Below are 27294 nucleotides of genomic sequence, written 5' to 3'. Positions count from 1 at the left end.
CACAGCCTCCAACCCTCCCTGCACACAGAACCCCATAGCAGGCATTTAATGGAGTAAACCTGTGGCAGGTTTCATACTTCGAAGCAAATACTTGGGATCCAGCCATCTTGCAATGCCCTAAGTCACATAACATGCAAATATTAAACCAAGTGGGATTAGGGTGTTCTCGCAAGGCACTGCAGAAATTTCAACACAGGCAGCTTTGCTGGGACCAGACTGCAATGCCATCCCTCACTGATGGGAAAGCATAAACTGAGGAATGCTGCTTCATACAGAAACCTCAGTAAACTCAGAAAAATAACAAAAAGTCTTATAAAAGTCTGAATATTACTTCGGCAGGACAGAGGCCTCCCAGCTAATTTTCTTCCATTACATTTTTTGTTGCAGTTAAAATACCAAGCTGATGCCAGCAATCCAGCAACTGCCCTTTCTACTGACCAACTCCTGCCTCTGAATCGTGCTGTTAGCACACACTCCGTATCGCCAGCTCCAGCACACATATAATCTTCCTACGACAGGAACAGTGTGGGATGCCCGAGATTTTCCCAGGTAAGAAATCATCAGTTCATTTTTCTATATCAACGTATCATTTTGGATATGTGCTAGCTACAATAAACTCTGTCAAGCCCTACTTTTACAGACACGCTATGAAGGTGTTCACTGGTGAGTCTCATGTCCTCCAGACTCTGTTCCTGCATCCAACACCTTCTGCAGCAGAGCTCTTCTGGGATGGGCCAGAACTTCATGCAGGTCTCTGGTCTAGGTCCTACCAGTTCCTCTTTTTCCTGTAGTTCAAGGCAATTCAGGGGCTCAGTCCAAGATTTTTAGGATGAAGGCACTTCAGTACTAACACACAAAAAATTGCATCCAATTTTTCCTGGGAGAAAGAACTTTCGTCTTCCACTGCCATCCTGCAGTAAATTGGACCATTTTAAAGCACCCGGTGTGATTTGTTCTTGGCTTTTACAGAGTATAGGCACTTTTACGTACTTTGGTTTCCATTGAAAACAATCTTGAGGGTACAACCTGAACAACTATTTTAAGGGACTAAAATACTTATTGATGAAAAAACACAGTTATCCTAGTGTGAAAATTCAGCAGTCTCCAAAAGAATCTGCTTTATAAATTATGTTCTCTAGCTTTTCACTTGGTTTAAACATCTCTTCAAACATATCTGAAATAAATCCATGTCTCTGAGAAGGTAATTAAAACATCAGATATTCTAAATATCATGTCCGCATAAGAAAAAGTGAGTCATCTAATAGGACTGGAAAAATGTTTATTTTAACAAAGGATAAAATATCTGTTTGATTAAAAGAGAGTGATGATGGGCCAAACCTTATTGTTCCTGCCTGCACTTAACCACAGCTACTGGCAGGGAGATTTCAAGCCAGTGAGGACTCAGAACAAACCTTTAAACAAGGGACCAGGGTCTCACTCTGGCCAGGAACTCAGCCCCATCTCACAGCCTTTAAGCCAAACACCGCAGCAAAACCTCTGCCCTTTGCAGTGGGAGTTTGTGCTGCTTTTTCAGAAAACCAGCATGACCACAAGAACAGTGCATTTCTCTCCAACAGTGCACATTTCCACCTCTCCATCATTTCTCGGTTTCACAAACAGCTTTGCAAGAGCTTCAGAGGGACTCCACTGCCCCAAGGCACTGAAGGACATGACTGACCTGATGCAGCTCCTTTCTATGTGGGGCAAATTCCACCTGCTTACGGGGCTACCTAAAACACACTGTTTCCTCCAAACTTCAAAACACACTCTCTGCGAACACCATCCTCCCATACACAAGGCGTGCCTGAAACTCCAACATTGTGACACCAGAAATGGAAAACCCTTGAAATATATAAAAAGGTGGGTCACTTGACATCTCATTTGCTGGCCAGGTGACATTTCCAGAGTTGCTTCTCTGTACTCCTATGCTCTCCTGAAGAAAGCTGGTTGCTCACCCAAGCATGGCTCTTCCCTCTGGCCAACCTGCTGCAACTCCTCAGGCTGCTTTAGGACAGCAGAAAACCTTCACTGAGCAGGACAAGCACAAGTTTTACTCATGGCTGATCCTCCCTTACATCTGTCATCTTTTCCAGTGTTTCAAGAAGTAAAATCATAGAATCACAGAATCTTAGAATGATTTGGGTTGGAAAGGACCTTTAAAGGTCATCTACTCCAACATCCTGCAAGAAGTAGAGACATCTTCCACCGGATCAGGTTGCTCAGAGCTTCAGTCCAATCTGACCTTGAATGTGTACAAGGATGGGGCTTCTACCACCTCTCTGGGCAACCTGTTCCATTGTTTCACTACCCTCACTGTAAAAATATCTAAAACCATTATCCCACGTCCTATCTCAACAAGCCCTACTAAAAAGTTTGTCCCCATCCTTCCTGTAGGTCCCCTTTAAGCTTTGAGTACTGAAAGGCCACAATAAGGTCTCGTCAGAGCCTTCTCTTCTCCAGGCTGAACAACTCCAACTCTCTCAGCCTTTCCTCACAGGAGAGGTGTTCCAGCACTCATCACTTTTGTGGCTTCCTCTGGACCTGCTCCAACAGGTCCACGTCTTCTGCTTGCCAAAGGCAGGGCTCTAGGTGGGTTCTCATGAGAGCGGAGTAGAGGGGCGGAATCATCCCCCTCAACAAAGGGAAACATTAAAGAAACTCAAAAATGAAACAAAAAAAAAAAAACAAAAAAAGTGGATTTTTTTTTTTTTTGTTCTCCCCAGTTCAACATTTTTATTAATACTTCAGTTTGGACTGAACAACCAGAGCTTCCCCTTGGAAAGGCGTAATTCCTCTCCCAGCACAAACGTCTCTAATTGCACAGGGCCAAGCTAATGCTCTGTGTTGACCGAACAAAGCTGACCTTTGGACTGAAATATTTCTAATCCCCTCTATCAACCCAAGCTCTGATCAGGTCCATGCAGCTAAGAGAGCTACAATTCCATTACTACAGCTCCACAATAGGTCTGACATTAAGTAAAGAAGGCAGGATTATTAGATTAACAAGCTAAATTGTTAAATTAGCATATTATTCATCTCCAGAAATAACACACGCTATAGCACATAGGTGAGCAAGACTATAATCTTACATTCCCTTACATATAAGGGAAATACATCCCTTACACCAATGCTTGCACTAACACCATCCCACATCTCTCTTGTAGTTCAAACGAAGAGGAGACAGCCGTCCTCCTCCAGCTTAGGAAGAACTGAGAGGTTTCATTCTTCCATGCACAAAGCCATCAGCATAAGAGGTCCTATATCAGCATCAGAGATCCTAAATCTTTCTAGAATCTTCTGTAGACAGCTCCTCTAGTACCCCTTCTAATTCCCACCTGGGGAAACCCACTGGTTAGAAAGCACTTCCCACTCCCCACATCTCTGCCACCATTTAACACCTGCAAACAGGCAATGGGAGGGGGTTGTGTATCTATTGTGTATCTATTATCTTTGATACGAATGGTTGGACTCGATGATCTGGTGGGTCTCTTCCAACCTGGTTATTCTATGATTCTATTTCATGTTCACACAAAGGACTGTGCACTAATTTTGTCCACAAGTGTTTGAAGCTGTACATTTTGAAGAGCTGGGCTTCACAATCACAGGAAACTTTGTGGCAGACCAGATTTCAAGATGCTTCTGCATCTGGCAAGGCTTTCCCAGGACACGGGAACCAACAACACTCTCCCATAGGGAGGTCAAAGCCTTAACAAGAACAAGTCTAGGCTGGAAGATGAGTGGACCAAGCATTACAGCATGGAGCAGAGATCAAGATCTGCAACAAACAGCAAATACATCGAAAGAGGGTTTAAGGAGCAGCCTATGGAAACCTGAGGCACCAAGTGACTAAAGAAAGATATTCCTGACAAAGCGCAATGTATAAGGAAATGTGCCTTCAGAAAATATTCCCAGAACTGGTCCCACACTGAAGGCAGCAGTATTTAAAGGAGTGCCAGTGGGACAGAGGAGGAAAGGGATGCTGCTGGCAACCACTGACCCCTTGCAACTTTCCCAGGCCCTCTGCAAGCTTTACTCTTTGCTCTGACACCCCCCAGCACACACAGGTCAACACAGCAGCTCCCAGGTCAGGGGCAATCCCCAGGGCACTGTGCCAAGGGGGGCAGCCCATTGCCTGCAGCCTCCCAGGGCAAGGGAGGGCAACCACCAGTCCCTGAGGATGCTCGGGGTGCTCCTTCCCTGCCATACAGCCCATCTTCCCTTTGCCCCTGGCGCTTTTGCAAGCACACATTTTTGCAGCTAAAAGGCAGCAGTACAGCCTGTTCCCAGTAACATTAGTTCATGACAGCCATGTTATTACCACCCTTTAACACCCCCACTGTGCTTCTGTTTCACATCACTGCCTATTCAACGCTGCAGTATTCATAACTAAAATTAAATCTCTGTTTCAGAGACCCACAAGGCAGCCTTTCACACAGGCCACATCTCCACGAGCAGCAGCAGGTTGCTCCTTCCAGCAGGAAGCACCGAGCTGTGGAGCGAACGCCCACTGGCCATGTGTGCTGGGACCACCCAGTCCTCTAAAGGGAGACGCTTGGCTATTAAAGGTGGCTCAAGAAAGACACAGCCTCCTCCTATGGGCCTCCTCACACTGGCTGAGACCTTCCTCCAGACTCTTGCTGCTTGACAGGTAGAGGGCGACCAACACAAACCTGGACAGGTCTGGACTGCAGCAGGGAGTTTGCACATCTGCAAACACCAGGCAGACCTCAGTTTCCATGTGCTTTTACTGTATGCAACTCAGGCTGTTCCACAGCCAACCATTTCTGCATTTCCCAGGGCACCCTGGCTTTATTGCAGCCACAACCACACTGGTTTCAATGCCCAAATCCAAACTCCAGGATGAGCCACCCACCAGCTCCAAGCACCAGTCCCCATCACAGGTGAAGCTGGCTCTGTGAAGGATACAGGAACAAACATCCCAGGCCATGAGGAAGCCCTCTTAAGCCATTCCCTGTAACTGTGAGGGCTGCTTATGACCTCAGACCATCTGCTTTGAGATAAGAGCAAGCTGCTGCGTCCAGAGCTTCGCAGCAGCACAGGGGCACCGACAAGATCTGCATCACAAAATACGCTTTGGCAGCGCTGCTGCTGTTCCCTCTATATTTGTAGAAAAAATAGTCCTTTCAAAACAGACTGAACACACTCCCTGCTGTGGGGCAGACGGGGCTCGACACCTGCAAATGCAAGCTACTGCCTCCAATGGCAATTTATCCTAGAACATCGGACACACACAGGTATCCCTCGGTCTCCTCAGGCTTTTGATACCTCATTTATCTGTGCCACACATAAACAGCTGCATTTCAACACACGAATTTTCACCTGCTCTTCAATCCATGCCCCAAATCCATAACTGTCTTGCAAACTGCAGCAGAGTTAAAAAATGGCCCTTGAGGAAAAAACATTACACATGTTGATGGAAATGCGGTTTCTTGAAACACCTCTTCAGTGCCATCTGCTTGACATCGGCTCTAGTTTCATAGTAGCAAGATCCAATTTTGGAGGTGGCATGTAAAATGAAGGTGGTTGTTCAACCAACAAACATCGGGGAGAACCGCCTCCCGTGAACCCAAGTGCTCAGCATCCCCTTCGACAGCAGTGATGGACACGCTGGTGGCACAAGACAGCCATGGGGGAGCCAAGTAACACTGAGGTACCTTATCTAAAACTGATTGAGATATTTTTATAAATTTTTTTATCCCTACATAAGAAAACTGTGCATGAACAGAAGTCTAAATCTCTTCTCAGTGATTTCCCAACCATTAGATTCTGGAAATATAATGCCATGACTGTCGATGGTTTTCCACAAAGGGCTTCAATTGCATTTCATTGAATTGCTAATGGCATAAGATGACCACGTCCACATGAATTACCCAAGCTGACTGAGAAGCCCAGCCTGTTTTCCCAGCCCACGTTCTTCTCACTCCCCCTGTTTCTCTACATAACTGCAGGGCAGTATTTCTTTTATCTAAGCTCATATAGAACAGTAGAGCTGTCTATGCTGCCCCACATCCTTCAGTGGCTCTATGTTTCTCTGCACTCTTTGAGACCCAAGATGAGCTCCTGGGGTCCCACCTTGGATCTCTCTGGATCTGGCAATCAGACACTTCACCAGTGGTTGTCCAGGCAGTTAAATGGGACTCTTGCCTCTTTCACCCCCAACCTTCTCCACATCTCTCAGCTTGCAGAAAGAAGCCTGAACACAAACCCAACAAGTTTTTCTGTGCACCAACCCTAACACCCCAAGTGCAGAAGAAAGTTGAACTGAACTTCTGATGTCTAGTCCCACTGCTGGCAATGGCTGAACCTGCATAGCAGGAACCAGGACATTTGTCTGGTACCTTGAACCAATTTCTAAGCAAGCCATCCTTGCAACTGCTCAACTGCCTCACTCTTTGAGTCTCTCCATTCCTGCTAAGGCTTGGATCTATTCAGGTCTAACCACCTTGATTCCTGGCAAGGCTGACTGGCATCTGAGCCAATTCGTACATTCAGGCTCCATACATTCATCACTCACAAGCAAGACTCCAAGTCCCTGTCTCAAAGTGGTAGAAATAACAGAAACAAGCTGATAAAGTTACTTACATTTCATGAGGCTCAGGATAACCACAGCTGCCAGAAGCTTTGATGTGTATCTCTCGGGATGACTTAGGTCTTAGCATTAGGAAAATAAGCATAAGAATTACATAAGTAACCCCACATCTAGTGCTACAGAGGGCTGAGGTGCTCCCCTAAGCCCAATGACTTTGTAACTCAAGATACTGCAGACCCTATGTTGCACATTTCTATGTCAGTTCAAATATCAATTTTCGACCTTACATACTTTGAAGGCAGATGGACATCGCACTCTTTTATCCTGAGTTGCCTCCAGGGTTTTTGTCTGCCCTGAGCAGCCTTGACAACTTACTGTCCATCCTACCCTACTCCAAGTCACTTACTGTCAGTAGTCAATAAACATTTTGCAGTGCCTATGTTCTACTGATTTGAAAGACCCAGTCATGCCTACAGCAACAGTATGTGATATACATACTAATTTGGCTGTAAAGGGCTACATCAAGACTTTCATGTTGTCTGCTGCTTTAAGAAAGTGAGTTATTGGGTACCAAATTTTTAGAACTACTTATCAGAAAAGAGAGTCAGAGAAACAACATGTAGACCTCTTATCTTTATATTTGCTGCTTTCTCTGGGATAAAGACTCTGACTCTGCTGCCGAACAACCCAACCATGGCTCAGCTTCTACGCCAGTGTTAAGGGTCACAATCGGAGTTTATCAGCAGAATAAACTGCATCGCTTTCCATAGCTTCTCAGCTTCCAAGCCTCCCCTCTCAAGCAGGAATTTCCCACCTTTACACTGGCCAGGCAAACCTTTTCTACACAGAAACAAGCGAGACAGATCACTGCTTTCCCCACCTTCCCTGACAGATCTGCAAAATGAAGCTCACTACATTGGAGGTCAATGCCATGCTGCCCTTGCTTGGTAGAGGACTCTTCTCTAGGGATGCTCAGTGGTCCTCCTTTCTCTACAAAATGGAGAAACTGGGGTGCAAGGGCTCCTCTAGGAAAGGAGGGAGACCTAAAAGACCCCACGAAGCAAAAGTTGCCTCCCCATCCCCACACACAATCCCCATCCAGCCTTGCAGCAGGCAGCACAGCCGAAACGGGTCTTTAGCCAGAGATTTGAAAGCAGGGAGGAGAGGAGGACTTGGGATTAGCAAGGGAAGGTTAAGCCAGTACCAGGAATTGCACGGGAACAATTCGGCTCAGGAATGAGTGGGAGGAGGCCAGAAAGGACCAAATGTCCTTGCTACTTTTGACACTCGGCACTCAGGGATGCAGGGGACCAAGCCCAGCACATCGCTATTTGGTAATTAAGGGACTCCAGGCACTGCAGCCACTGCCCAATGTGGTTATCATCGCAGGAGGGCTATCTAGCCATTAAGGGTCCTATTTACTGAGAAATAACATGAATAGACACAAATCAATGCTGTACAGTTTAGAGGAACCATCTGAAGGCTATGGATTTTACTCACTGTTATTTCCAAAGTGAAACAAAGCAGACAAAAAAGCTCTCAAAGCAGCCCAAAATGCTGCCTGCAGGCAGGGCGCCTGCCGGAACGTGGGCAGCTCGGAGGCTGCCTGCAGCTTTGCAGGGAGAACACATATGGGCAGGGGGTGATGGCCTTTTATTCGACTGGATAAAGATCTTAGTGGAAATCTGAAAGGCTTGGCGTGAGACCTCAGCCACAGCTAATCCAAGGCTCACACGGAATGTGCCATGCTGTAGGGACGTCAGGAAGGACCCACGACAAGGCGCTGCATCAAATCACACCCCGAACCGGCAATTTCAGCTGTACTAAGAGAAAGAAAATGATAAAATACTGCTTTATAAGCAACCCTCTGGAACCTCTTCTTCCTGCTCCTACCTAAAGGCAGTTCAGGCCACCCCATGTGCCCATCCCCTACAATCTCCGCATGTCACCATGCAACATGTCACCCCTGCAGGGCCACCGCAGGCTTTTAACCCTTTCCCACCAGGATCAGCACTAAAAGCTGCAGATGCATTACAGGCAGATTCACATTAAAAATTCAGGATCTTCTCCAGCAGTGAGAGCTGGCTGCAGGACAAAATCACAGTTTGGTTTTGCTGCTCGGTATTCTGGTTCTGGGCATCATTAACAGAGCAGGCAAAGGCAGCATGTAAAAGTCCACCACTGCACAGGAGAGGGGAAAGACTTCCCTGCATTTTTCCATGGAGAAAAAGAAAATAACCTCACAACTGCCAATTTGCCCAGTCCAAAGCTGGGACTAAGTTTTGATACACTTAACAGGATCTGTAAATTCCCATTATATTAAAATCTTGATTAAATTAATGTTAATTTTCAAGTAGACTGCGGAGCTGCAAACTCCAAGGAAGGAGAAAAAGCACAGCCAGCGATGTGCAGCATAGCCCAATTTCCTGGGAAGTGGGGCCAAGGCCACACTGAGCAGCTGGGTGCTATTCCTGGATTCCCACCAACTGCACTTGACCTTAGGCTAGAGACTGGGCTCTTTGCCGCTCAACTTTGCCCCCCAGTAAAAGGGGTATAACGATACTGCAAGCTACCCCAGCAAGATGATGCAATGCTCGATGCTATACTGCAAAAAGCATCCAAAGCCTTGCCTCAACATAGAAGCATGTTTGAGAATAAAAGGAGCTGTTCCTCACACCGCCAGCCATACTCTGCATTAGGGCTTTGATTTGCACCTTCAAACAATAGCGCTCTATAAATTCTTAATTACTTCTTTTCTATAGCAGAGGGCTTTCATTTTCCCAGCAGACTAAAGAAAAAAAAAGGCACAACTTCTTTATATTTGTAATTCAAACGCTCCTACACAGCATTTCCACAATGCTGCTTAAAAAGTGCATTAGAAATTGTACCTAAAAGCTGATCTTCTTTATGAGATGACTCAGGCTTCTGCAGGCTTCAGCCCTGGCCTCAGACAGCAATGCCAGCAGAGCACTTTTTCCTTATGGCACATGGTGAGCTGCCAGCATTTACTGAAAAAACAGGTGAAGGTCTGCTTAAAAACGAAGGGGAAGGTCTGCTTAAAAATGAAGGATAAAAGATAAAATCAAGTTATTATCACTTAATTTCTGGGCAGCATTGGAGGGGAAATAAGCAGCCCATGACAGCAAAGAACCAAACCCCTCCCTAGTGCCTAGAGGAGGTAGCTCTACAAACAGGGAAATTATTTTTTCACTAATGATTTTAATCAGAGAAGCCTTCTCACAGAGTGAAAGTATTTTCCCATAGGACCTAGCAAGGTTCAGATTAAAGCCTTCAATGCAAAACACTGGTCATCCCAGCGAGGGTGACCACGTTGTGCTGAATGCAAGACAATTGGTGCCCTCCTGTTCAGACACAAGGATCGGCTGTTCTCCAGCGCTTCCGAAGAAACCACTGAGAAAAGACCCGTCCCTGCAGAAGGGATTAGAAGGGCTGCACTGGAGGCAGAGAGGGGATTAAGGGAGGGGTAATCCAGAGCACCTTTGTTTACAGGATCCTTCCCCAAAACCAAGATTTTTACTGCTGTCTTCTGCATGTTACCTTGCATAAGGCAACGGATAATTTTCCATATGCTCTCCATGGTCTTCAGGCAATAAAGCACTGTGTCAGTTGAAACCAGACTAGCACAGCCTTAAAAACAACCAGAACCTGAACCGCGCTGTCAGCTTTTAAAATCATCATAAAAATGCCCACAAAAATAACATAAAGCCCATCAACACATATTTTTCTGTATAAATACCACCATAAATGTAACCTGTGCCTTTGCCTTCAGAGCAGAAAACAAACTTGTCAAACTGCCTGGTATTTCTCATCCCTCCCACTGCTGTAGCTCAGCAGGACACACTGGCCGCAGGAATATCTAACATTTACACAGACATCACATTTCCCTGAGGGAGCTACAAGATGTGCCTAGCCTATTTTTCTGCTGTGAACGAGAAGTTGAGATGAGGCAGAAAGTCTTGGTGCTCCTCACAGTGATGGCTTCTGCAAGAGCTGAACCTCCAATGGGAGTCCTAGGCAGGCGAAGGTAGCTGGTAGACTTCAAGAAGGTAATGAAGTGCCAGGAATTCATTTGCTCAGCCAGGAGCAGTGCTGTGAGAAGCAGAGCACATTTGCAGCAAAGGCACCATGTGGTTGCAAACTTAAACCCTCTGGATGTGTCTCTACACTGGGTCACTCTTTTGCCGTTCTCCAGGGTGCACTTGTACAACCTGGGTCCTCATGAAAAGTGTAAGACGTTCCTTCACTCATACCACAAAAGAGCACACAGATCCCTTTGAACAAAACAGCTCCTCTGAAAGAGGCTTATTTTGTATCACCAAGATGAGTCCATGCTGAACGGGAACACACGTTTTTAATGTATAAAGCCTAGCTCAGGAAATTGGGTAGGGAGACAGACTTCTGCGGTGGTACAGGGACAGCAGAGCCAGTCTCAAGTGCTATTTGAGTGCCAGCCTTGTGACATAGAAATTGTGTGCAAGGTTCAGTAGAGAAGACCAACATATCCCCAAAGGCCATCGGCCATTCAATTAATCATACAGAAATGGAAGATTAGACAGTGGACAACAGACAACAAAAGAAATATGACAGATTTTTGTTCCCTCCCAGCATCCAACTTGTCTGCACTCAGGTCACCGCCTTCAAGAGACAAGACAATACAAGGAAGACTTCTCAATCCAATGTTTCCTGATGGAAATGAAGACCACAGCAAAGGGGAAGCCTGTGTTGAGGAGGGAACAGCCACTCTACCAAGCTCTGGGCTTTCACACCCTGGCAGCTCTCAGGCCAGTAAGGATTAGGTTAACACCACTGCAAAGTTTCAGGCCACATTCTGTGTTGCGATGTAGCAGTCTCTTCACCTGCAAAGCTTCATGGCACCATCATCACTGACACCATCACTAAACAAAACAGCTTTCAAAGTCCCCCCAGGAGAGTGCCTCTCAATACTTGGCCTGGGACTCAGCAGCCTGACCTTTCAACCTCCTACCTCCCTTTCCCATTATTTGAGGATTTAAAAGCTGCTTAAGCTAATTTTCACAAGTAAAACATGGAAGAGTGGAGAGAAATCTTCTACCTGGAAAAAAACATACCTAGGACAGACTTTTTCCTTAATTCAGGCCCTCCTTTCTGGCCCATTGCTCCTGCTTTTCACCTGGGTAGCTTTGCTGACCCTAATGTAACTTCTCTAGGTGTTGCTTCCAACTCATCTCACTCCAGAGAGCCCACAACATCCTTACAAATCCATCCTGGCTATTTAATTACAAGTCAATAATTGTGGTTAATGCTTACAGCAGTGATGCAACCAAGAAGTGAACAGATTGGCAACACCAGGAGCACCAGCGACTGCACAGGAGACAACTGCAGAAGCCACAACTCCTCAGCACTGCCTACAAGCCATGAGCCTCCAGTGCTTTCAACAGAGAAGGAAGATGAGCAATTTCAGACAAAAGAATGAGCCTTCGTCAAAACTTCTGAAAGACAAATCTCTGGACTGGATCAAGTACCTGTGCTACAATTCCCTTTCTTCTCTTCTTTTTTAAGCTGTTCACATTTTGTTTCCCTCCTCCAGATTTCCAAATTCCTACCTCTGAGAGAGATAACATGAAACATTCCCTGAAGGCTGCTGTTTCCAGTACCTTTCAGATCAAGAACCACCAGAGATTGCAATAAAACTAGTCCCTATCCACCCCACATGCATCCCCTAAAATTTGCGGTATCTTCCCTTTTCTCCAAGGGATCTCAAAGCATTAATGTGATAGACCAGAGAGAAATGGGTCTCAGCAAATGAAACCTACCCTGAAAATAAATGACAATACACAGGGGATAAACTATCTCTGTGTAGATGCAGATCCACCTGAAGAGATCCGTCACCTCTGAGCCGACCAGAATGATGGCCAAGTCAGGTTGTTCCCTGCAGGAATGCCTGACAAGGAGTTGTTTTGTAGTCATTGAAGATAGCTGTTAGGAGATTTCAGTAGCACTTGCAAACTGGGAAAACCTCCTTACATCTGCTCAGGACCAGCCCTCTGTAGCAGTCACTGGGCATGCTCTGAAATAATGGTTCCGTCCCTCGTGGAAAGGCTTATGCTGACGATAAATGAAAGTCATCTTCATAGTCCTGCCTTCAGCACCGATGGGGGAAGTGTCTTCCAAGAGCACTCGTAAAACTTGCTTCAAAACAACTATCTGTAATGCACAATGTTATGATTTAATGTAAATGTGTCCCAGTTCTGCTAAAAAATAAGTCAGAAAGAAGTGAAAAACACCCGATGTGGCAACAGAAAAGATGATCTTGGTCTTCCTTGACACTCCTAGACAGCTTGAAATCACTTCGAGGAAATATGAAACCGTCTCTCTTTCTTCAGCTCAGTAAACAGGTCAAAAACACAGCTGTCCTTCAAAACAGCACAAGAACCCTGTTTTCCTGAACAATTGTATGCAAACTGGATTAAACATGCGTTACTCTTCTGCTCTGAGGTGAGAGCTGCTTGAAATGCAAACACTGACTTAGGAACATAAAAGAACGATCTTCTGACACAGAGCAAACCTGGTCCTGGGTCAAGAGGCCATCAATTTGGTACATCACTATTACACAACTGACTGAACAAATTAGTTTTCCTGGAGACAAGACTGGTTTCTTCCCACCCCGTGCAGTACATGGTGGCTCCCTGGCTCACGTGCCACCCGCAAATGCTCCTCCGTGCTGCAGGTAAGTGCCTGGAGCAACAGGGTGGGAGGATGGTCACACCCCTTGTTCTGAAAATGCTGAGACTGGGAGCAAGGAAAACAGAAGTGAAACAAAGCCTAGTGGAGCAGGTGGCAGGAAGAGCAGTCATTTCTCTCCTCCTCCCCCAAATCTATTATTTACAGTCAAGTATAAAGCTAAATGTCCCTAAAAATACAAGTTTAGGCTTCCTGCAACGTTGTCTGACAGCCGCTTGTCTCCAGCTTTCAAAGCTCTGTAAGCCTCTGCTGCCTCCTCACTGCCTTCCTCCTCTCATCTCTTTATTTTCATTCTTTCCATTTTCCTCCCCTTCTCACACCCCACTATTTCCCCATTTCCTCTTCCACTGCAGTCCTGGTAAGGATAGCGAAGCATCCATCTGATGCATCTTACCAGGTATCCACCCAATAAAGATGCCAGAGGACACGGTCAAAGCCTCTCATCCTGCTGTTTGTCTTGAGGGGGTGCAGGGATGGAGCTAACAGGATTCCTCCTTTCCCCCACCCCCACTTCTCCAATTACGGAGCTTGGACACAACATAAATTAAAACTAAAAGCATCTAAAAGCATGCACAATAAAAGAGAATAATTCAGAAAAGCAACAGTACATCTACTTCAGTTAATGAGTAAAGAACAAACACCAAAATTATCTCATCCTGTAAAAAATACTTTTAAGAAAAGGCAAAAAGATGGGCTGAAAACATTTTCTATTTCCACAATAACTTTTGTAGGATTGGGACGTGCTGCCATTCCAGTATTAAGCAATTGTCCCATCTTGCCATATACGCAAATACAAACATTCACATTTCTCAGGTAACTCACTTTTTACTGCAGTCTTGAGATTGCCTCTGTACCCTTGTGTTTTGTCTGGTTTGGGTTTTTTTAAAAAAAAAGGTTAATTGAGCATTGCTGCCCTCTCTTAAGCCAGATCGTTATATGCATGTGGGCATCTGCCATGCATGGTCTCTATTTCCCCATCTTTTTGAAATCACAAAGCCTGACCCAGCATTTCAGACTAAAGGTTGATATCCAGGAAGAATCACAATCATTCCAGGATATTTGTAGCATATGGGGGAATATGTCACACCATCCTTCAACCTATTAACTCGCCTCCTCAGCCCTATTGCAGGATAAAGTCCACACAGCCTCATATTAGGCACACTTCTACTAAAAGCCCTTGCAATGCTCCTGAGGGTAAGGACACCCAAAACACACATCAGGACTCCGTATCATAGAATCATAGAATAACCAGGTTGGAAGAGACCCACCAGATCATCGAGTCCAACCATTCCTATCAAACACTAAACCATGTTCCTTAGCACCTCGTCCACCCGTGCCTTAAACACCTCCAGGGAAGGTGACTCAACCACCTCCCTGGGCAGCCTGTTCCAGTTCCCAATGACCCCTTCTGTGAAGAATTTTTTCCTAATGTCCAGCCTAAATCTCCCCTGGCGGAGCTTGAGGCCATAACGGTCCAATGTGGAGAGAGCCAGGAGGCTCTCAGGCTCAGAGGATGTCACCCCTTCTCAGGTGGGGATGAGGGCAGTAAGGCTCACAAAGCACTTTCCAGGAGGCTATGAGACATGATTTATTTTTATTGATGTCTATGCTGTGGCACTCCCAGAGAAAAATCTTTGCTTTCACATAGGCCCAGCCACCTCCTGACTGCTCCAAAGCAGCAAGGTGTACCCCAGCACTCAGGCACTTGATTTTCAAGGCACAGCCTGATTTTTTGGGTACAGACCACATTAGGGCAGCTGGTGCTTGCACAAGTAAACCCCAGCGTTCCCTTGTAAGCTGATTTCCCTTACATACAGCGCTACTAAAACACAAGTGCACAAAGCACTGTGCCATTTCAGAACTGCCAAACCATGCTTTAGCGTGCTGACCATACACATTCTTTGCCTGCTGAAGCAAAGCACGCAGCGCAAAATCCTCATTGCTTGGCTTGGACTAAAAAGACACCATCCCTCCACCGTTTTATCCCAGCTTCCTCATCAACAAGCTGACTGGAGATCTGACCCACATGGGTGCATGCATGCATGCATGTGCATTTGTGAGTTTTAATGCTATTAGATAGCCTCAAAGACAATTATTTTCTACCAGCTTCATGGAAACAGGCAGCTGGGTGGCAAAGGATGCAGGATGCAGCTATTCACAATGTTTATTTCCAACAGCTTTTAATTCTGTTGGCCCCTTTCTCCAGTCAATTATAGCAGCCTCTATGCTGCCAGAAAAGTAATGGGAGGGAGAGACTATAGGTATAAGCAGACATAATAGAATCCTAATTTAATTAGGGAAGTACTCAATCAACTAAGAGACATAAATACAAAGGAAACCAGGTTTATTAGTTCTGGTTCTTGCAGAAACGTCCATTTGATTCCCGACGACTAGGGGAGGGAAAAAACCTGCAGTGATCTTAACAGCACAGTCCTAGTTTACTCTTTCAGAAAAAAAGTTGGTAACAAAACCAGGCAAAACTCAAGAGTTTCTAGAAATACAGCACTCATGATGGGCAAGTAACTAAGCTCATTACTGGGGGCAGCCTGGTTCTGGTTTAACTGTCATTACAAAATACAAATTACAGCTGGGCCATGGGAAGAAGTTTTCAGTGCTGGCTTTAAGGTCAGTTTTACATCAGTGCTTCTCAGTAACACGTCTCACTTTCCCCCATGAACAAAGAAAGTCAGGGTCACCAGGTGTAACAGCACACACCAGAAGAAGAAGGCTTGAGGAAGAAGAAGGTGAAGTCAACTCCCCACAGCAGTGCTGAGCCCAGCGGTGCTCACTCCATCTACAGAAAGTTTCATCATTTGCCCCAAATAACACACCTCTCATGTTTCCTCCATCCATGCTGAACACGACAGTGGCAGCGTTTTCTCAAGGTCTCATAAAAATACTACCCCATCTTTGGGGTCTGCAGGTTCAGAGCCGGCTTAGCAAAACAGCAGGTGTATTTAACATTCATGCTTTAATGTCTGGATAAAGGCTTTGCTGACAGCGTTAATAGTGCAAAGTGATTAACGAGGGGCTGGGGAACTATTTGGAGATTAACTAACTGATTTTGTGTTATGAAAGGGCAGGCTGTAATTTTAGGATTAGGAATCCATATTTTGGATGTCAATACTTTGCACGAGGAAAGTGCCAGGAGCAGTGGCATGACAACACTAATCCATTCACGAGGAACTATCAGGGCAGGTGGAGAACGAGCCGTCTATGCCAAGAAACTCTAAAAAACTACAATAAATCTGCTACAAACACTTTCTTCTTTCTCCAGTAACACTTGGTAGGCTAACATGCACCACCATGCAGACTCCCACCACCTCTGTGTGCATCCTCCAGCTACAGCCACAAGATTTGCATGCCTACCCAGCAATGTGACAGGGTCTACCCTTCCATAAGATATGTCCAAAAAGAGTCTGCCACCAGCCAACCGCCCCCACCTATCCCTGCAGGCTCCAGGTACTGCTGACAGCACTGACAGGTGCTAAAAAATATAATTAAATGCCAGGTAGAGAAGGTATGTACCAGGTATGTGAAGCTATGCGGTGAGGACTTCTTGAGCATCCCATTCTGGCACTAATTTAGTGACAATGAGACCACACAAATGCGCTGCTATTCTTCCACCTCTGCCTCAGTTTAAAGGAGCTCTATAACCAGCCCCAAAGGACTGTGACCTCTTCATGCATCCCAGCTTCAGTATGCCCTTCTGGTTTATCTGTCCAGGATAAGAGGGAACCCTCTGCTGCATCACAGCCAAGTTCTCAACACACTGCACAGATGCCTCTCCACCAGCTTAGCCTTCTCCAGGCTCCAGTAAGAAACAGCAGTTCCCTGTTTGCCCAGTAAAGCTGCAGGGCAGCAGTGGGTCACTCTCCACACTTACTATGTACAAATAGACACATGTACTCATTGATGTATAAACAAACACACATATGTGCATATACATAAAATACATAAAGTGCCAAATGAGCACAGCACATCCTACCTGGTTTCTGCCAGTGCTATTACGGTTGCTGGCTCATCAGGATAACCTCCAGAGGGGTCAGGGATGAAGTTTGCTAAAACCATGACTATTTAAGCAGAAACACTGTCCTCTTGCTGTATGCAGTATCCATGGCATTGTCTGAAGGTACGTTAAACACAATATTTATCTTATCAGGCACACAGTGCTTTGTGCTTTGAGGCTTTTTTTAGCTTCCAGTTAGACAGACTTTTGCAGGCTCATAAAAAGGGGGAAAAAAACCCCCGACTGTAAGGTGAACACAATTTATCAACATATTTTTCATTTAATTTGATTCTTTCTTCCTCCTTCCTATTTTCATCCAGTTTTTCCTCTTTCTCCCCACCTCCTTCAGTTTAGGTTACTTAAAATTTACAAAGTTTGAAACAAATAAAAGCAGACTGAAAATACACAGGAAGTCTACAACGCTGCAGAGGTTAAAAATAGGCTTTAAACCAACTAATGTCAGCATCAGCATAAAAGAAAGGACACCCTGACAGCTCTAATTATTACATTCTCTTGTTTTGCACTTGTGAAGAGCAGCAATTAAATCTCTGCTTGGGCTTATAAGGAAAAAGTAAAGTGCTCTGCACCTGCAAAATGGATTCTGTTCCATCAGAGGATTTCAGCTCCCCAAAGCACATTATCCAGGGCAGTCTGCAGAACAAAACCCATCCTCCCCTTTCCAGCAACTGAGGATTTTGCAGCCAGTTCACAGGGAAGAATACTAATAATGGCAACCCCTCCTCTCTGCCTTTGCTAGATAAATTTATTTAAGAGAAAGCTCACTATTTCTTGACAGAACAGTCGCAGACTATGTGTGCAATGCCTGAAACTGCCATATGGTGATAAAAGTATTTTTATTCATAATAATTTCTATTGCAGTAGCCTCTGGGGACTTGAACTAGGTCACTTTCCCATCAAGGCTCACTACAAGCCGTTAAATAAGTGGCGCACACAGCATTCTTTAAGCTTCTTTTATAAATAAGTGATTCTGTTTATTAAAAAGGTAAAAAGAAACAAGCATCACAGTTTACGAAACCTATTTTCTGCCACTCATAAATATAAATTCTTTGATGTTCTAATCTATTTGAGTTTAGTATTTGCAGCTGTTCCTTCAGCAGCATTGAGGGCCTCTCGTTTATTCCGATTACCTGTCCTTGGGAAACCTGCTATAACTGCATGTATCAGAGACCTCTACTCTTTTGTCAAATCTGGCTAGGATCGGTGGGGAGGCTAGAAATCTCTGTGACGGAGAAGGAGTCTCACTGATAGCCATGCAAGCTGCAGCAGGTTCATTTCTTCAGGAAATTCAGCTAAAAAGCATATCATTGCTTCCATGCTCAGCTCCAGGCAGGCACCAAGTAAAGAAGGCTTAAAAAAATCTCAAACGTAAATACAAAGAAAAAAGCTGAAACAAAACTTGCCTGCAGATCCATGTAAAATTTAAATCGTGGAACGTTTCACTAAAAATATCCAGAATATTTCACTATGGGGCAGGGTGCTGCAGGGAGCGAGGGGCCAGGTGCCCACTCTCCCTGGTGAGCTGAGGGACCCAGAGCGGTGCCACCTATGGGCTCTGGGTTTCTACTGGACACACTCACTCCCTACCCACCCCCCCCAAAGAAACTACATGAAAACAAAGTCAAACCTCTCCATGGAAAACAAACTTTTAATCTGCATTAAAGCGTATTCATTATTTAATCCCTAATGCAAACCAGTTTTGACCAAGAGCATTTGAGCAGCCCCAATCAGTGACGAAGGGAGGAGTTGGTATGCACAGGACAGGCAGGCACCAGCTGGGATGCCAGGAGAAGAAAGGCACAGTGTTTCCATAAAGCCAGTGGAAAAAAAAAGTATAGCTGGGAACATTTTTCTGGCAGAAAACACTCACTCATGGAAGCAAAGCACTGATGGCCAAGGAGAAAGCTAAGCTTGCTAAACCAGCTCTCCCCCTCCCAGGGACACCTGCAAGTTGTCTTCTGCAGGAACAGCCAGACGGGGACATAAATAAGGCTGCCCACGCTCCCTCCCCAAACCCAAGCGATCAGTAACGCCTTCCAATTGATCTCAGTGGGTTTTACATCAGCCACTGACCCAAAGATCTCGGATCTCCTTGTGGAGGTAGATAAATCCCATCCATCCTGCATGGAGAAGAACCAGCCTTTCCCACCCTAACTGAATCACCACCCTGGGACACCAATTTAGATCTTGACTAACACGGTCAGCAGTCTGCTTAAAATATTTCCATCGTCTTTTTCCAGACTGAGGAAAAGACTAAGCATGCTCTAAACCTCACACAGTTTCTCCAGCTCTGCCAGCTGTTCTAATAAAAGATATTACCTCTCCCTACAAACCTGGCTTTTCTTCTGTACCTGGTTCATCATGGCTACAAAGAACACTACTTTGCTTATTAAGTACACAAAAAGTTTTACGTAGAAAAGCTACCTCTATTCCGGACATGTTAAATTTACTCCTAATTTCACAGGTCTTGAAACCTTTTTAATGCAGCTTATCAGTCTGGGGGAAAAAAAGTTATGCCTATTAAGCTCACTGTACTATTAAAAAAGCTGTATCCCTACTCAGTCCTCTACTGCTGTCCTTAGAAAGGAGCAAAACGCTCTGATAACGCCCTTGTAATGTACTTCTTCACAGCTATAATGTCGTACAAGATAATCAAGGGTGAGCTTCTGGTGTTTGTCTTTACCCTATAAGTCATGAGCTTATCTTCTGGCTGCAAGGGCCAAGAATAAAAGAGAATATTTGAAGGTGCGCGTCATGCCCAACCCTGCTCGCTGGGAAGCCTCACATTCCTCATGTCACAAACTGCTCTGCAGTTGCTGCTGGGCTCCAGCACAGCCATGCGCAGGGGGGCAGGCAGCAAACACCCGCTGCCTGCGTGTCCCCTGAAAGGTCCCACTGCTTGGTGGTACCTAGGACCACCTCGAAGCACCACTAGATCTTGGAAAGCTGAAGAGCATCACCAAACAACTCATGAAACAACTCATGGGTCTAACCCATGAAACTGAGGGAAGTGCAGATTAATAAAAAACCAGCAACTCCTAAGAGCCAGCCGCTGTGCCCGTCCCTGCACCAGAACTCTGGCTTTTTCTACTGCTTTTCTCATCCAGAGGATTGTGTGCCTTCCAGCCATACACTAAGCATTAGTAACTCAAACGTAAATCCAGTTGCCGTAATTTTTCCCTAAATGATGAGAAGTGCCTTTGAATTGCGTAGTACTAGTACTAAAAATCTAATATTTAACATTTTTTGGGGTGTAAAACACCTCCTTTATTTTTTAAGTCTGATGTTTGCCTTGATATATTTCCTCTGATAGTCACGAAATAGTTTTCATACCTTACAGATACGTTACAAAAACCTAACTAACCCTACACAATATCACTTATCAATTCCAGGTAGACCACTCTTGTGTTGAGACAGGACTGGAAGTTAAAATAAGTCCTGAAAGATGTTTTTTTTTTGGCAGGTCTCAGGAGCCAGCTCAGCACATTCCCATCTCCTGCTTCATCTAAAAATAATAAACGCTAAGAAGCGAGCGGTTTGGATGATCTGTGCTGAATGCAGGTATGCGGCATACCCTGTCAGCTCTGCTGCTCCCACCTCCAGTCCCACCCGGGAAACACCAGCAGATCGAATCTGGGCTAGTGGCTGGACAGTGCTGCTAGCAAAAGGTCATGGTACTCGGTGTGACATAGAATCATAGAAACACCAGGTTGGAAAAGATCATTGAGTCCAACCATTCCTATCAAACACTAAACCATGCCCCTCAGCACCTCGTCCACCTGTGCCTTATACACCTCCAGGGAAGGTGACTCAACCACCTCCCTGGGCAGCCTCTGCCAGTGCCCAATGGCCCTTTCCGTGAAAACCTTTTTCCTAATGTTCAGCCTCAGCCTCCCCTGGCGGAGCTTGAGGCCATTCCCTCTCGTCCTGTCCCCTGTCACTTGAAGATCTTCTCTTCTTCCCAGTGGCCGGCCACTGTCCACAGGTGAACGGTTGGCGAGAGGAAGCTGCATCACATCCTGTGGTACTGACGGTGCAGAAATGGGATGTTTGCCTGGCCATCTGATTCATGCCGTTCCTAGGCCTGCCGGGGCGTACGTCATCTGATAATCCACCTCAGATGCAAAGATGGTCAGAAAGCAGTAGAGTTAAAACAAGACTTTCTCTGCTCACCTGGAGTGACTCATACACTGACAAAACCAGTGTTGTTACTTTTTTTTTCTTTTTTTAAACATACAAGTGTATAGGTCAGGATGGACTGGTCCAACGCCCATGCAAGGCATGGCCACCACAGACCATGGCCACTCAAGTGCCAAAACAGACCCACGGGAGAGAGCAGGACTCTTGTCCCAACTCCAGCTAGTCAGAAGCAAGCTCAACTGCTGTTGGAGGCAAAAGCTCTTTCACTCATGTTCCCTAAAGGTTCATTACAGATTTAATTTTCCCTTTTTTCAGGTCTTTTGGAATGCGGGCTACAAAAAAGCCAGATGCAACAGGATTACCGATCCACAGCTACACCCCAAAGGCTCCTACATGCCACACCACCACCAAGCGGTCCTTGCATTATCATAAGCATCAGCAGAGACTCACTTTAAGCAATGCATGTCGCTCTTCATTTTGAGTTGGTTTACAGAAGAGAAGCACTGAGCACCAACAAGACCATACTTCTAAAGGTACAGTGGCCCGCCAAGTCCCCTCAGTTAGGGGCAAAGCTCTCCTCAAGTGCGATTCTGGCCCTCGTGTTTGGATGCTGCACCTCAGAACACTCCTCATGGCATCTCCAGGTCAAAGGCTGTGTCAAACAGCCCCAATACAAAAGTGGCAAGGGCACCAAGCAAAGCTCAGAGGTTCAGCCACACAAGAAGAGGGAAGAGCCCTGCATGATCAATGCCTTTATCAACGACCTGGATGAAGGCATTGAGTGCACCCTTAGCAAGTTTGTGGATGACACTAAGCTGGGTGGAAGCGTCGATCTGCTGGAGGGTAGGGAGGCTCCAAAGGGATCTGAACAGGCTGGACCACTGGGCAGAGTCCAATGGCATGAGGTTTAACAAGGCCAAATGCCGGGTCCTGCAGCTGGGGCACAACAACCCTCTGCAGTGCTGCAGACTAGGAGAAGTCTGTCTAGAAAGTGCCTGGAGGAGAGGGACCTGGGGGTGTTGGCTGACAGCCGACTGAACATGAGCCAGCAGTGGCCCAGGTGGCCAAGAAGACCAATGGCATCTTGGCTTGGATCAGAAACGGTGTGACCAGCAGGTCCAGGGAGGTTATTCTCCCTCTGAACTCGGCACTGGTGAGACCGCTCATCGAATCCTGTGTTCAGTTCATGGCCCCTCACCACAAGAAGGATGTTGAGGCTCTGGAGCGAGTCCAGAGAAGAGCAATGAAGCTGGTGAAGGGGCTGAAGAACAGGCCTTATGAGGAACGTCTGAGAGAGCTGGGGTTGTTTAGCCTGGAGAAGAGGAGGCTGAGGGGAGACCTCACTGCTCTCTACAACTACCTGAAAGGAGGTTGTAGAGAGGAGGACGCTGGCCTCTTCTCCCAAGTGTCAGGGGACAGGACAAGAGGGAATGGCCTCAAACTCTGCCAGGGGAGGTTTAGGCTGGACATTAGGAGAAAATTCTTCACGGAAAGGGCCATTGGGCACTGGAACAGGCTGCCCAGGGAGGGGATTGAGTTACCTTCCCTGGAGGTGTTTAAGGCACGGGTGGGCGAGGTGCTAAGGGGCATGGTTTAGTGTTTGATAGGAATGGTTGGACTCGATGATCCGGTGGGTCTCTTCCAACCTGGTTATTCTATGATTCTATTATGCTCAACATGATGCACTGGAGGTCAAAACTCAGAAAGTGGTTAGGCCTTTACCATGAGCAGCTCATTTAAAAAAGTCATCGCTCCTTGCTGAGGAACGGAGATCTCCAGCAGACAACAGCAGTTCCACTCCAACCTGTTCCATCTGCACCAGCACACAGAAGTGCATGGCACTGCTCTGCAAGCAGCCCACGCAAGCCAGTGCAGCACCGAGATGTCAGAGGACAGTCTACCAGCCTCCACCAGGTCACCATCATGATCTGGTAACTAGCTGTAAATTCAGACCTTCAATAAAACCAAGACCTATCAAATTATAATGCTCTATTATCAGCATGACTGTATCTGAATTCCAGGAGGCATTGTCCAGGCTGGTAAACCTCATCTACCCACAGCTTTTCAATTTGCTGCTGTAATAAAGGTGCATCCCATTTCTCTGAACAGCAAATATAAGATTGCTCTCTCCTTTGGTGTGATATAAGAACACGCATCCCACTTACAGTCCCTTCTGCCCATCTATTTCTTGCAAATACACAACTGAACACACACTGGAATAATCCTGTAATAGTTTGTGAGAACATGGTGGTTCATTAGAGGGATTTTTTTCATTTTCATTTCACTCCTGGAGCAGTCAGTGTACACGTACATTTCTCAGAAGAGAAAGCAGTCTCTATCTTTTAGGAGTTTCTTGTTTGAACCTTGATCCTGTGGCTAATGCCATTCATTCCCGAGGCGTTAAGAAGAAAACGAGTATTAATGGATTAAAAAGGACAAGAAAATATCACAGACAGGGGTTTGCCACTTGCATAGTATATGGGCACCAGCACTGCACAGTGTCCACCAGGTCCTTCTGTGATGGTCACTTATCTATTAGAGAAGTCACTCGTTCATCTCTTCGCATCACTGCTGCCTTTCTGTTCTTGGAGACATCGTTCCCAGTTGTTCAAAGTGGGCAGGAAAAGCAAAGCTGACTGGGTAAAATGCTGTTTATTTAGGTGGCACAAATGAGCCCTCACGCTACGCTGAGCTCAGCTGACCTGACACATCAAAGCCTTTGATTGCTTTCCAAGCGCTGACAGCAAGGACCCCACCGCAGCAATGCTGTCACCACTTGGAGGGGCACCACAACATACAAAACTATTAACCCTAAAGTTACAGATGAGAAGGAAAAAACCCACAAAGGGCAATGCCTACCAAAAAGAGGGGGATGCTTTTGGCACAACAGGAGCACTACAACACTATGATGGTCTAGCCTCAGGTCGCCATTAGTTCTTCCTGGCCCAAAACCAACCAGTTTGGCAACAAAAGCAGGAAAGAAAGACATACAATAGCCAAAGTTTTTTGGGTGATGCCTTAACCAGCCATGGCTGAATCTACCCATGGGTTGGGGCATGACACCCCCTGGGTTTTCCTGCTTACTGAAGAAAAGGGACGAGAAGTCCTGCTGCTTCTACAGCAAACCTATATTACAGCGTATGCTCTGTCCAGAAAACAACACACGCCTGGACATTTGGGAGATAAAGGAGCAGCAGAATTCAGTCATTCCTCACAACAGAGGAAATGTGCTCTAAGCAAACAGCCGAAGAACAAAAGGGGGGATGAGGGTCAGGATGCAAAGCAGTTGCCTCATATAATTTAATCTTTAATTAAAAGGGCTGAGCAGAATGTTTCAAACACCACGTGGGTCTAATTTAAAGAGCAGTTCGTAAGATGAGTTTTCATCTTCAGCACGAGATTTTGTGTATTAACAATAAATAGGATTTTAGTATTACTTCCATGAACACCAGCCTTCATAAAATCACAGTTTTTTCATAACAGCATAGCCAAGGCTGACATCAAACCATCCATATAAAAGTCATTCTGTGAAGATTACAGCTAAGTCCTGGGTATTCAGTCAGAAAAACAGCATCTTTCAAAGCCACGCTGAAAAAGGACTGGGTTTCTTACAGTAAGAAGACTGTGGCGCAGAGAGGTACGAACAGAGCAGGATCCAGCCTGGTGACATATGCATGCCACAAACTGTGGAAGGCATGGGGACAGCTCTGATTCCACTTGCTGCACCAGTGCAAAGGTTTTCCATCCACAGTGGTATTTTTTAAAGGGTGCTTCATAGATCACCTCCAGCTAAATCCACTGTGCTCCTACCGCAGTCATCTATTACCTGCTCATCGTCTCCTCCGCTCTCCCTGCGGGGCCACAGCAAGGCTGAGTAATGTGGTGCCTAACAGAGTATTACATACTGTAAAGTAGTGCAACACCAGAACCCAGATGAAGGTGTTTTATCACAGAGACCTAGACTTTCCTTTACAGGATGGATCACAGACGAGCATAAGGCTGCTCCTGTAACCAGGCGTATTCTCAAACAACAAAAATGTCCATGCTTCCCAAGTTTTAAAACCCGCTCCCATGGTGGGCACATACCATAAATTCACGGGAGCAAGAGCAGCCTGTGCTCCCTTTCAGGAACAAGTACACTCACTCGCTAGACCCAACCTGTCTGCCTGCATAGGCAAAAATGGGTCAATCACAGAATGGTTGGGGTTGGAAAGGACCTCTGTAGATCATGTTAAAGCAGTGTCACCTGGAACAGGCAGTGTTCTCCATGGCAGATGCGATCTTCCTGAAATGCTACTGAAATGCAGAGTCAGAGTCAGCACTCAGTGCAGGCAACAGCCCTGTGAAGGCTGTGGAGCTCCTCCCCAGCTGCAGGCACATCGATCTTCATCGGCGCACCTGAAAGGAGGTTGTGGAGAGGAGGACGCTGGCCTCTTCTCCCAAGTGACAGGGGACAGGACAAGAGGGAATGGCCTCAAGCTCCGCCAGGGGGGGTTTAGGCTGAACATTAGGAAAAAAATTTCACAGAAAGGGTCATTGGGCACTGGAACAGACTGCCCAGGGAGGTGGTTGAGTTACCTTCCCTGAAGGTGTTTAAGGCACGGGTGGACGAGGTGCTAAGGGGCATGGTTTAGTGTTTGATAGGAATGGTTGGACTCGATGATCCGGTGGGTCTCTTCCAACCTGGTGATTCTAGGATTCTGTGATCTTGGGGACCAATACCGGTGGGGATCAATGCCCATGGAACCCTCCTGCAGCTGAGGGCCCAGGTCCCCCATGACCCCTTTCTTAACCACACACTACTTACTACACCGAGGACCCATCCAGAGCTCCACAAGGCCTGTTCAGCAATTCCCTCAGGAGGCAGAAGGGCAGACTAGAAACTGCAGTTTTGGCATCAATTACCCAAGAAATGTAATAAAGTGAGCAACGTCCCCTTTGAGCTGACAGTACTGATGAGCCAAAGGAGGCACAGAAAGGTCAACAGGCCAGACCACACCAAAATCACGTGGCACCACAGAAACATTCAGCTCTTCAATCTTAGTCCCGTGCTTTAACCACACACATCTGCCCCTTTTCAAGCTGTAGCCCACTGGGCATTAACTGACTAATCCTGCAGGAAGGAAAATCTAAAAGCTGCCTTTTGCACAAAGAAGCTCAATGCAAAAAACAGTCATGAGGAGTCACTATTGAAAGCCCTTTCAGAAAGACGGCCAGTTAATTACCAAGCCACCACAGAGCCCAAAGTCATCCCAAATGCATCAACAGGGCAAGAGACAAGTCATCTCAGGAAATGCCAGGAGCTCCTCTGTCACCAGCCACAAAGGCAAGGCCAGTTTTTGCTCCAGACAGGAAGAAAAACACTCAATAATATGAAACGCACCACACTGGTCACTGGACACGAGGCAGCAGAACGTTAAGTTGGCCTGCAAAAATTATTTGTATCACTGAAAAAGAAGAGAAGATGTTTTTCAACATGCTGCTGCGTAGAAGCATCCTACTTCCTTCCTAACCATCACTTCAGAGAGCGCACAAGGAATGCTCCTCCAAAAGTAAATTATTTAGGCAATCATCTAGCAAGTTATTTCCGCTCATTTCCGAGGAACAACACGGCTCAACCTGGGATTTAAACCAGCAGCAATGCCCAGTTGACTCCACCTCCTGAAAAGAAGCAGACAATGAACACAGCCCATGAAACCACCATGAATACTGGAGGACGCAGCATATGCTTGGCATGGCTTAAACACAGGCATACAACTAGAGAAGCTCAACTCTTCAGCAAACTGTGCTCCATCTTCATATACCGTGCAGCTTTCCTCCCAGAAGACAGCTGGGT

General features: G+C 46.0%; 1 protein-coding gene across 7 annotated transcripts in view; it reads right to left on the bottom strand.

The window, feature by feature from the left end:
• TNIK (TRAF2 and NCK interacting kinase) overlaps positions 1-27294 on the bottom strand; it is a 162419-nt gene that overhangs the window by 78251 nt on the left and 56874 nt on the right. The window contains exon 1 of one of the 7 annotated variants that reach the window (XM_069864556.1): positions 17888-17953. The exons of the other annotated variants lie outside the window; for them this stretch is intronic. Within the exon in view, the coding sequence (XP_069720657.1) occupies positions 17888-17938 (51 nt within the window). The 5' untranslated portion in view covers positions 17939-17953. Of the gene's footprint in view, positions 1-17887; positions 17954-27294 lie in introns of those variants that run through there. 7 annotated transcript variants of the gene reach the window in all.

Source organism: Phaenicophaeus curvirostris, chromosome 10 (assembly GCF_032191515.1).
Source record: "Phaenicophaeus curvirostris isolate KB17595 chromosome 10, BPBGC_Pcur_1.0, whole genome shotgun sequence".
Classification (NCBI taxonomy): domain Eukaryota; kingdom Metazoa; phylum Chordata; class Aves; order Cuculiformes; family Cuculidae; genus Phaenicophaeus; species Phaenicophaeus curvirostris.
Note: the sequence above shows the minus strand (reverse complement) of the source record. Positions and strands in the feature narration are given on the sequence as shown.